Source organism: Coccomyxa subellipsoidea (assembly GCF_000258705.1).
Source record: "Coccomyxa subellipsoidea C-169, whole genome shotgun sequence".
Lineage (NCBI taxonomy): Eukaryota > Viridiplantae > Chlorophyta > Trebouxiophyceae > Coccomyxaceae > Coccomyxa > Coccomyxa subellipsoidea.
In genome coordinates this window covers 1,410,559-1,422,559 of record NW_005178028.1, presented here as the reverse complement: position 1 = coordinate 1,422,559, position 12,001 = coordinate 1,410,559, and the positions used below count along the sequence as shown (strand labels likewise).

The window sequence follows — 12,001 nt, the reverse complement described above, 5'->3', positions numbered from 1 at the left end:
CTATCCCCGCCTCCGATGTGGTGGGTGTGTGTATCTGGTCGAGTTCTCGCCAGCCTACCTGTTTTTCGCCTCATTTGCGGCTTCATATCTCCCATATGCCACCGTTTGCTTGTGCCCCACCTTGCTGGCAGATTGAGGCATAGTTTAGGGTCACATTGCCAGCCCCGAGCGGCCCCTAGTGGTAATGGGTCCGAACGCGATCCTGTTCTATCCCTGTCGGCCAACCATATAAACGTGCCTTTCATGTCTGTTCCACCACTGGTTGCCCGCACATCCATAACTGCCTACCAGTGATTGATGATTGCCTGCTTTTTTTTTTTTTTTTTTTTTAAAAGGGGAAGCCCCCGCTATTACACAGGTGCCAGTCGCACGCTTCCCAGCACGCATGCAATAGGATATTTGGGGAAACCTGTCAGAGTTGGGGCACGCAGAGCACTCCCGCAGGAGGATAATGCGATACTGAAGAGAAGCGCAAGCATGAAGGCATACCACAGAAAGGCAACAGAAAGGCTCCTAGCGATGGACATGTCCCAAGCACCAGAGGGTAACCTCATCCCCAGAGGCGCACTCCAGCCCGCCGGCAACGCAACACCGCTGAGGTGACGTTGGAGGACCCACGGGGCAAGCCTAGGGCTTGCAGCTGGAGGCAGGGGTCACAGCAAAGCAGGCAATCATCAATCACTGGCAGGCAATTATGGATGTGCGGGCAACCAGTGGTGGAACAGACATGAAAGGCACGTTTATACGGTTGGCCGACAGGGATGGAACAGGATCGCGTTCGGACCCATTACCACTAGGTGCCGCTCGGGGCTGGCAATGTGACCCTAAACTATGCCTCAATCTGCCAGCAAGGTGGGGCACAAGCAAACGGTGGCATATGGGAGATATGAAGCCGCAAATGAGGCGAAAAACAGGTAGGCTGGCGAGAACTCGACCAGATACACACACCCACCACATTGGAGGCGGGGATAGGCAGGAGGCATCATGTCCAAGGTCCTAGACACCCGCTCAGGTTCAAGGGTGGATACTGGGGTTGGAAACCCTAAACCCTTCAGATAGCCTTCAATGAACTACTGTGAATGGTGAGGAGGACAGACACTAAGGCAGAAGGCCACGGATGACAGGCCAAGGGGATTGTTGGGGCTGCTGGTGAGACAGAAACATCGGAGGATCACTGGAAAACTATTGATAGCCTAAAGCCCTGGGCAGGGTGGTCTTCTGTAAGCTTGCGCCAACGCTCTGGCTCTCCGGCACGGTACTCCACAGGTAGCGGGGCGCACGATGGATCCGTCTGGCCGAGGGATACCCAAGGGGTGAGCCGCGCAAACACGTCCGGTGGTGGGCGAGGCCACCGGCACTGGGTGGCGAGGCCAGTGCCCCAGGGGTGAAGGAGGCACCCCCGGGGCCGTGTTGGGCCGAGCTCGACAGGTCCCTCGACCAGTGGAAGCACGTGACTCGGAGCCCCATTCCGCGCTGGCAAAGGTTAGAGGTAGGAGAGGCGCAAAGCTTCTGGTAGGCAATCTGTGGTCCCAGGGCTCTAAGGCAAAAGGGGTCTCAGACAAGGAACGACAGGCCGGGCTTTGCCGGGGTGGGATCGGGACTGGTGAAAGGTTAGTCATCCGTGCCTGACTATGGTATGACGAAGGCTCTTAGCGCCCATGTGCCCAGAGCACCTATCGCAAAGGCCCCCCTAAGAGAGGGTGTGAGTTCAACACAAGAATCGACACGAGCGGGTGTCATGGCAGAAGGCCAAATGAGAGCATGGTCATACAGATAGCCAAGTTAGAGCCGTGGCCGGCTGGGTACAGTGAATGGTGGATCGGAAGCGTCACGCTGGAAGCGGCACGGGATGCTGGGCACTCCAGTGGATGACTGGTTGCGCGCCCGGCAGCTCCTCCAGCGCGCAGAGGACCGCGCGGTGGCACCATCGCGCCGCAAACTGCTCCCTGGTGATCATCGGGTCGCGTCCGCGAAGCCAGTCGCTGAGCACACCTGCTGTCTGCCGGACGTTGACGGTCGCGAGCCGCCAATCGGCAAGCAGGGCCTTTTTGCAGGAAGACAGGATGCGAGCCGCAACCGCTCCGGGGGTGATCGCCGCCGCATCTGGCTGGTGGCGGCCGCGCTGATATGCTGCCCACAGCTGACAGATTGTAGCGAGCCGCAGGCGATCCCAGAGCTGCCTGAGCTGCCGCGGCGGTCCCCAGATCCTGGTGTCATCGGCGAGAAGAAGGTCGGCGCTGCGCGGTGGCGCGTCGTCTCCGGTCACCGCGGCCCATGTCGCTGCGAACCAGTCCCACACCCCGGCGGCGAGAGGGCAGATGATGAAGACATGGGTGAGTGTGGCCAGCTGACCTGCACAGCTCGGATGCGGGCAAACGTGACCGGCGGGATCGGCGCGGTGGACGTGACGCGCGAAGCCGCCGACGAAGAGCTGGCCATGCAGCAGCCTCCACGCTGTCACGCGCTGCCGCCGGTCCAGATGGGAAGCGTGCACCACTTGCCACACATGAGCCCAAGGTGCTGATGGGTCTGCTGTGACAGCAGCAGCAGGATCAACAGTGACATCTGCTCCCTGTGGCACTGGTGAAGGGCCCGCTGGCGCGCCCGCAGGCCCGCCGCGGTCCCGCAGCGGAACCGGACGTGGTTGCGGCGCAGCCATCCAGATCGCCCAGGAGGAGGGATCAGGCTGCCCTCGAGGCCTCTTGCCTAAGACCTGCGACGCGGTACCAGCAGCTGCAGCCCTGGCCTCCCATCGCGCCTCGAGCGCCCGAAGGCCGCTGCGCTGATCATCTGTGGTATCAGCCCAGATGGCTGGTCGCAGCGGGCCCGCCGGGCTGGCCTCCCCCTTGCTGATCCTGTGAAGCACCTGTCGCCGCGCGGTGGCCTCCCTCACCACAAACTCATGTGCCGGCCGCGTGCCGAGCCCCCAAGCCTGAGGGTCCTGTACCTGGGATCCCCAGAGGCCAAAGAAGTATAGTGTGGGCGGCGGTGGTGGCGGTGGCTCCGGCAGCTGCTGCTCCCACTCCAACTGCTCCCCTGGCTGCTGCTCCACCTGCAGGTGCTGCTCTGGGTGCAGCTGCTCCGCGTGTTGGCGCTGCTGACGTGTGCCGCTGCGTGGATGCCAGGGCCTGGTGATGTCCCAGTGCTGAACCAATGCAGGCTGCGCGGCCGGAGGAAGGAAGGCGTGCATGGCTGCAACGCCTCCGTCCACTGGCACAAGGGCTCCTGTGCTGCTTACTGTGTGGCTGAGAAGGTAGGTGCTACCTTCGGCTGTGCGAGACCAGACGCGGCGATCCGACGGGTCCGGAGATGCGCACCACATAGCGGCCGGTGGCTGCACCTGGATTAGCGCTCTCCAGGCTGCTGGCAAGGCAGCCAGAAGGATGGGCACGCGCTCTCGCACCATCCGAACCGGATGCTCCGGGCCGCGCACGACATCGCGCAGGTGGCTGATCCTGACCAGGCCAAGCCTGGCCCAGTCCTCCCAGGCAAAGGGCTGCCTGACTGCATCCGTGAGCTGCCTGTTGAAGAACAGTGGCTCACCCATGACTGCGTCGTAGCCGATCGCTTCCGGCTTCCGCAGGTGATGGGGCCGCAGCTGCTGGTAGGCATGCAGGTACTGCCGTACGCGCTGCGGGGCCTCCACATGCTTCGCTGCAAAGGTGGAGAAGAGCAGGAATCTTCCCAGCTGCCAGATGTGCTGCCGCCGCGCTGACACCGTGCCGGGTTCCTGCGCTGCCAGCCAGGCTGTGCTCCTGTACAGCCAGTGGTCGAAGTAGGCCTTCCAGGCCAGCTGTTCCGGCTCCAACAGCCTGCCCACCACCTTGGCCTGGAGAGCCAGGATCTGGGCCTTGATGTCCACCAGCGCGATGCCGCCGTGTGCGGCCGCGCGGAAGCAGACGTCCTTGCTTGGGAACAGCGCCGCCGCTGCGCCAGGGGTCACCGGCCGGTTCGCCGCGACGAAAGTGTGGATGGCTCTGCAGAGCCTCTGTAGCAAGTCTTGTGGCACCGGTATGAAGGTGGCATGGTAGGTGACCATGGAGGCCAGCACCTGTTTTGCGACGTACGCTCGGCCCAGCAGGCTGTTGTCCGAATTCTGGCGGGCTGTAGTGCCGTGATTCCCACGCAACAAGTCACAAATCGGCCGCTCTGCTGAAGGATGCCATGACGACGTCGCTCGCAAGGCCACTCCTAGAACTAGAACGATGCTCGCAAGCGGCACAAAGCCGTGCCTCTGGCGCAATGCTGCGACATTGTCCCTAACAGTGAATGACCGTGTGCTACAGTTATACTAGGCAAGCCCGATGCGCATGCATATGATGCAGTAAAACTCTAGAGGTGTAGTTTGCTGTGTGGCGCTGTCGTAGCAGGCACCTGTGCTGCTGGGACCTTGTGCAGATGCTGGCTTGGCCGGCTACACGCTACGAGGGCGATCACAAGCCGTTGGGATGGCTGCACTTGTGTCCTGAACGGGAGCGGCCCTTGCGCCGCAACGTCCGCTGCGGTTGTGCGCATTCAAAAGTCTCCCATTCCATCATAGGCGCTGCTGCGAGCCTTTCACAGCTACAGCTGAGGACTGAGAAGATCTTGCAATGCCTGCGTCGGGCATGCGTCGGACAACGCCCAGGGTGGCGCGCCAGCCAAGGATATTAACTGTATTCATGAAAGCCTGTGCCCTCACTGAAGACTTCGAGTGCACCATCTGCAGTGCCTCTTCACAAAGGAGGTAAATTCCCGGGAGAGAATGCCAAGAAACTCTAAGAGAAAGATGGACGTGTCTTTGGGGCTGCTGGCTCCAGGACAATCTGTGTCTCTCCTCGTGCAGTACAGGGCAGGTCGCTCTGACGGTGTAGGATTGCAGGCTGTGAAGGAACACGGCCATTGGTCAGCTGCACCATCCTTGTGGCAGTCCCACTGCCTAGTACATCACGCAGCGTTTCTTACGATCGTGTAACAAGCAAGACATGCATGTATGTGATGGATAGGGAGCCTGTCCTTCCCGATCCGCATCGTACCACTGTCAACGGAGGTACACAAATTTGCTAGCACGTGTGACTTGCCCTGGTGTACTCCCTCTGTCCACGTCCAGAGGACTATAATGGATGATGTAGGTGTTAACATACAGCCGTTCGTGAGGATACAGCTGTAGCTGGAGCCAGCGCCGCCGTATCTCTTCGGCGTTTGGGGGACGCACATGGTTGACCCCAACTCTTGGGGATTGGGCACGCGGCCAGCACATGAGTACGTGGTCAAGGAGGCGACCACACGACGCCAAGTGCTTCACAGGAGACAGCATGGCGACGGCCAACCTCAGGGCACGATGAGGCCGGCCATCTGGGCTGACAGCACAGATGATCAGCGCAGCGGCCTTCGGGCTATCGAGGCACACTGGGCGTCCACAGCAGCAGGAACCGGCTCTTCCCAGCAGTGCCTGAGAAAGCGGCCGCGTGGAGAGCCAGATCCATCCTCCTATCAGGCATGGATGAGCCCGCCGCAGAAGCGGCCAGCGCCTTGGCGCGATCGGCCACATCCACAGGCTCCAGCACCAGCACCTCGCACGCCGCGGCAGCAGTCCTTGCCGGACACAGTCGATGCAGCGGCCGCTTCAGGAGGACCACACCCGCCTTGGGCTCACGTCTGGCGCGTGCTTGACACTTCCCACCTCGACCGAGGCCACCGCGTGACAGCCTGGAGACTTCTACACGGGAAGCTCTTCGTCGGGGCCTTCTCGCGGCACATCCATCGAGCAGATGCAGCAGGCCACCGCTGCCCGCATCCTCACTGCACAGATCAGGATGCCACGCTCACCCACGTCCTCATGACCTGCCCCCTGGCAGCGTCCGTATGGGACTGGTTTGCGGCCACTTGGGCAGCCATCACAGGAGAGCCCCCGCCGCCACGCAGCACAGACCTCCTTCTTGCAGACGACCAGCGGACCTGGAGGCCGGCCTCCCAGCTCGGGCCTCTCTGGCATCGCCTCCGGCTGGCCACCATCTGCCAGCTCTGGGCAGCCTACCAGCACGCACGGCACCAGCCGGATGCAGCGCAATCAGCGGGCGCGGTAGCAGCTCGGATCATCTCCTCCAGCAGGAAAGCCATCCTCGGCGACTGGCGGCTTGCAACCATCAACGTCAGGAACACAGCGGGCGTGCCCAGCGACTGGCTGCGCGGGCGCGACCCGAAACTGACGCGCGAGGAGTTCACGGCGCGCTGGTGCCATCGGGACGTCCTCTGCGCACTGGGCGCGGCGCCCGATGCGCAGCTTGTCATCCATTGCAGCGCACAACACCGGTGCCGCTGCCCGCATGATTCTTCAAACTTCAAGAACCAGGCCTGCCTGGGCCTCAATCAGGCAAACCCTGTGACACCATGCTTTGTTGATGGCCTTTTGCCATGACACCCGCTCGAGTCCTCCACCGATTGAACAGCCTCGTTTAGTGATCCTTTTTGGCACATCCGGGGGCTTGGCACCCGTAGGCGTCCTCAGTGAGTTCTAGGCACGCACTCCGGATGACACACACCCCACCCCGGCTCAGACCGGCTTGCCTTCACCCATGTGTACCTGTGGATCACGTTAGGACCCTGGGGATGACAAGCATGTTGTTTTCGAGAAGTGCCTCCCCGTCTCCGTCCCCATCCTCTGCCACCGCGGAAAGGGGCCCCCAGTCACGCGGTACCACCGGTCGGGAGTCCCAGAGAGCACGGCCGGGCATGGCCCCTGGGGTTTCCTTTCCCTTCTGGGGCACTGGCCTCACCCACCAGTTCTTGTGGCCTCGCCCCCACAGACATGCTCCGCCGGCTCTCATGTACCGGGTTCTCCCGGTCGGGCGGCTCAGTCGTGCGCCCCTCAACCTGTGCACCTCTTCACCGGCGCGCTGGAGAGCTTTGACGCTGCCACCCATTCAATGAAGCCCATTCTCCCCAGGGTCCTGGTAGCAGATTCCTGTGTTTTCTTGTCTCCAACCCCATTAGAATCATTTCATCAAGTGTGTCCATCACGTGTCCTTCCCCTCACATTCTGTCATCCGGTGCATTCCTCATTGTTCCTGTGCATTCATGACTCTCATGTGTGATCATATTGAGCGGGTGTCTAGGACTGAGAACATGGTACCTCCTGCCTATCCCAACCCACTGCTGGGTTGGTGTGCTGTAGAGCTTGCCATGCTTTGTCACTGACTTTGAAGAGATTAGCTTCCCGCAAACCAGTGGGCGTTATTGACTGCCCGACTTAGTCATCGCGTTAGGCCCTATTGTTACCTTCCTACATTCCATCGACGATGATTGATTGTCCTTGATTGTCTGGACACGATTGCCATTGTGACCATGCCGTTTCCCATTGCTTTGATGTTCCTTGGGTATCGCCCTATCCTCCTGCGGGAGTGTTTTGCGTGCCCCAAACTCGGTCAGGTTTCCCTAAATATCCTATTATGTGTGTGTTGGGAAGTTCGCTACCCTCATGCCTGTAATAGAGGGGTTCTCCTTAAAAAAAAAAAAAAAAAAAAACTGAGCTGGTGCAGTAGAGGCCGAGCGTGCTTGCAAGAGGGTGTGCTGAATCACCCTGTCTAGGTCTATTTCAGGGGTGTACTGAATCCCCCTGTATCTTTACAATCAGTCACGTCCAGCAAAATACGCAGTCGGCCAAGTTACTGTACTCGGTGCCTCCAATTGGCTTCGATTCGGTCTTCTGGATTGCAGCTCCAGACAAGTAGTGTGCTACTACAACAGTTGAGAAACAGACACGTGTGCTATCACAACTATTGTGAAACATGCTCAACCCAATCACCACATGCTATTGGTGATGCACAGCAGTGCATCTGATGAGGTCCGCGAGGCCATTGGGGCCCTATTCTGCAGCCTACAGCTGTTGGCTGATTGTGTCAGACAAAGCATTCACGGTTCACGCATTCACAATGTTCACATGGTCGCGTCAAACTGGCATCAGCATGAACTGCAAAACATGAAGGAAGGTATCTTGAACGCCATTCATGCTTGGCCGCAATTGATTCCACTACCACGCCAATTTCTCCTCTGCAGGCAGATTTCACAGCGCGAAGGGATACGTCTCAGGTGGCTCACGCCTGACCTCCTCATGCTCCTCCCATTCATCTCCAGGCTCGAGCGGCTCCACTCCGCTGGTGGCATCGATGTGTAAGATCATGTCAAACTGGAGGGGCAGCCACCTGCACAGTGTAGACTGCAATTGAGTGCACAAACCCACAGGGGCAGAAAATTTTAGTTATAAGCAAATCTTGGTGCACCCGGCCAAGTGCTTCATAACATTCCAAGTTCTCATACTACTAGAACGCAGTTGCAGCATGACGTAACGCACGCTTTGAAGTAGTGGGACCAGCGCTCAGTGTCTGGTCGGTAGATGACGCCAATGGCCCTCTCGAGGCGCGGCCCATGCAGCATCTCCCTCAGTCCCGGCTTGGGCCCCTCGGCATGCAGGAAGTCCAGCCCAAATGCCGCCTTGCCCACACTGTGCATCAGGCCCTCGTAGCTGTCTGCAAATGTGCACGCGGAGGATCATCTCACAGGTGAAGGCGGCATCTATTTGCAGCACTCCAATATTGCCTGATGAAGAGATGCCTTTCAGGATAACACATTCATGCTTCTGTATCTCCTGTCAGCTAGCGCAAGAAATGGGTGTGCAAGGCTGGATGGTGGGGCGTGCATCCAAGTATCACCTGCCATGCTTGGGTTGACCCGCTTGTGCTTGACAGGTTGGTCCCAGTCATCAGCTGCTGCGACGGTACCAGTGTGCGTGGTGAAGCCGATGTTGATGACATTTTCTGGGTTGTCTGCGGCAAAGCGCTCGCGCATGAGCTGCCCTATGTTGACCTCGCCCCTCGCTCTGCCCATGTCAGTGGCTCTGGCATCACCCAGGTGCGAGTTGTGCGCCCCTGCATGGACAGGATACCTGTCAATTTGCATTTGAATGGTTGCCAGTCACCACAGTGTCGCGCAGGACCTGTTCATCTGCACGGTTTACTCTGTACTATATGGCGGAGATCGACCCTCCTTCATCTGATCAATTCAGACTTGTCTTGCTGGTCATGAGATGCTGTGCTCTGCTACTTCAACGCAGGAATATAAAGCACAAAGATCAGCAGGTGCAGGACTTCAGATGCGTATGGAAGATGGAAGCTCACAGATGACAATCTTGGGCTGCTTGATGCCCCGTTTCTTGAGGTTGTCCCTCAGTGACTCAGCACTGTCGACCATGTGTCTGTCCCGGATGTTCCAGGTCACGTCATCTGCAGCCCCAGACAGATGTTGAAAGAGCCTTCTGTCAAGTAAAGAGAGATTGTCTTGATTCGTTGAGAATCCCCCAAGGTGCCAATGACGCCGTGCAGTGCCAACAAAACTGGAGCCTCAATGTTTTCAATGGTGCACGACGCAACTTGAAGTGACACATTGCACACGTGGACGATGCCAGAGGGGAGACCCACCCCTGAAGAACATGGCTCTGTAGTACTGCTCAGCATCCTTCACAACGCGCGCATTCTCCAGGGCAGCAAAGTCCCACTCCTCCTCAGCCAGCTGACCATAAGACTTCTTCTCACGCCGCTCCAGCTGCAGGCAGGCCAACAACCTCAAATCTAAACATGCAGCATAGAGCTGGCATATTCGTGCGAGGGGTGGATGTCATGCATGCCGATCCAAACGCAAGCAGAGCTCACCAGACGCCGCATGTCCACAAGCTCCTTGATGGCCCCCACTTCGCAGGACTTGTAGCCCTGCCTCAGAGCGAGCCCATACAGCATTGCATCTGCGCCAAACCTGTGCACACTCCCACATTGAAGTGAGAATTGCTCAGCCGATATATCTGGCTGCACCTCAGCTGCAGCAGCAGGAAGTGGCAGCCACCCTGGGACAACCCATCATCATAATTGCCCTCAAATTTCCAGGGATTGCATGAAAGATGCAAACACGTCACACCTGCTAGCCGGCTGCAGATATTGAGTAACCCAGTGGTGTCTAAGCAGATACAGCAGGTGCACCTGTCAAAGCAGGAGTAGCGCTGCTTGGCAATCTTGGCGGCTTCCGGGTCAACCCTCTCCAAGTAGCTGATGACTGTCTGAGTGGAGGTGTTCAGTGAGTACACGTCCAGACCTGCATCAAGCAATCCATGACTGTCAAGTGTGATGATGTGTTGTGCTCGTGAGCTCATATCTTGAACATTTTCAGGGATATGGCCGCTGGCGTGCGAAAGCCACTCTGCCGGCCATTGCACATGGGTCTCATTGACATCTGCCCTGACGCATGCATAATCCAACAGAAGTGTCTGATCATCCGCAGGAAGACTGACTGACTAATTGTTGGGAAGGCTGCTGTCTTGACAGTGTGGGCAGGGGCACAAGGGAGGAGTTGCAGACCATAGAAGCCGACACTCTTCAGCCGCTGCTCCTCCTGCGGCAGGCGCGTGTTGCGCCCATGCAGCCAGTCCAGGAACGCCACCACCGTCTTGTTGCGCCACATCCAAGTCGGGAAGCGCTGCAATGGGAAGCGCTGCCACAGGCGGATGGAGTCATGTAGGCTTGCACGACTAGTGACCCAGCAACGTGCATGCTATTGCTCACAGGTGCCCGTACAACACGGTCATTTGCTGCATCTAGGAGGCTGCCCTGACAGGCACCATTCTAAGCAGAACATGAGTCATGCTTGTGCTGGCAGGCGTCATGCGAAGTGCTCACCTTGAAGTCACTCAGAGCTTCATCTGCCGTGCGGTCATCTGAGAGGCCGCGGACCCACAGATTGGCCCTGAAAGCGTCTGGGAAGTCTGCCAAAGAATTCATAGAGCGAGTCATGACAGGCTCTTGATGCACATCGCTTTATGTTTCGGTCCCACTACCTCTTTATACACTTTCAGGTGAGTACTTGCTTCGTCATGAAGACGAGATCCATGTCAGTTGCAGTTGCAACACCAGCCTATCCTACTGGAAGTCCACGCACCTGCCTCCACAGCCACTGCGTTGAAGCCTTCCTTTTCAATCAGATCTTTGGTGATGCTGGCACGAGTCTCGTAGAACTCCTTCGTCCCATGCGACGCTTCTCCGATCAATACCCACTCCGCATCTTTATGAATCCGGCCCAGGATCTCAGCGGAAGACAGTGGGAACGCATGATTGTATATTGCCGCAGCGGTTGGATTGGCAGGCTGCTGCATCGAGACGTGTTGACTTGCAGTACTCGAGCTCTGTGGCCTGTGCCAAAACAAGATCAGGAGCTCAGCCATCCGCCGAATACTCACCATCGACTCATCACCACGGTTCACGATAATCGCCTAGAAGGATGGTGCAACTAGATCTTATCATGAATTCGTCCAATAACAGTACTTATTGCATAAGTAGGTCAAGGACCTGTACCGTCCTGCCGAGATCGTTGTTTTACGGGGCCGAAGGCTTGCGCAGAGCTTGGTGATGCCCCTTGCAGTCAGACCCTGCACGCTTGCCAGACTGCTCTTCGATTTTTTCTTGTAATCTTCGGATCGTCCTGCTTTTATAGCTAGTTGGTTGAAAGAAATTGCTGAGGTTTCGAATTGTTTGCTGTTGACACTCATTCGAACTTTTCAACCCTTTCCCCTGGCTTCATGGGGTTTCGTTGTTGTTGTAGCTGACCTGGCATGCATATCACGTGATGTGATGTGACTCACGCCTGCCTGCCAAAGCCAAAGAGGAGCGCACCTCTGCTCAGAGGAGCACTATGGCTTGATTTTTAAACCTAGTTTCGAAGACTAGGTGTGGCAGGACTCGGTGCTGACCACGGCCTGTGCAATTTTATCTTCTGGCAGTTATAGATTGAGAAGCACGCACACACGTAGCTTCCATGGCGATGCGCGAGCTAGTGACGGGCAGTGATGCCTGCACACCTTCCGATGGTGGCGCAGGCCCTTCCAATGCTCTGTCTAGCTTCACAAACTCGCTTTTGGGCCGGTCATCAAAGCAACAAGAACAGCTTCGAGACGTGCGCGCCTCCTTGCCTTTTCGATTCTATGCAC

General features: G+C 57.9%; 1 protein-coding gene across 1 annotated transcript; it reads right to left on the bottom strand.

Moving 5' to 3' along the window:
• Positions 1-8,041: 8,041 nt before the first annotated feature.
• Positions 8,042-11,170, bottom strand: COCSUDRAFT_57762 (hypothetical protein; the record flags this gene model as incomplete). The annotated part of the gene is made up of 10 exons (XM_005645107.1): positions 8,042-8,180; positions 8,330-8,504; positions 8,688-8,903; positions 9,153-9,257; positions 9,453-9,576; positions 9,684-9,783; positions 10,005-10,116; positions 10,380-10,512; positions 10,698-10,783; positions 10,957-11,170. 10 exons carry the CDS (start codon positions 11,168-11,170, stop codon positions 8,042-8,044), a joined length of 1,404 nt encoding a protein of 467 aa, XP_005645164.1.
• Between the last annotated feature and the right edge of the window lie 831 nt (positions 11,171-12,001).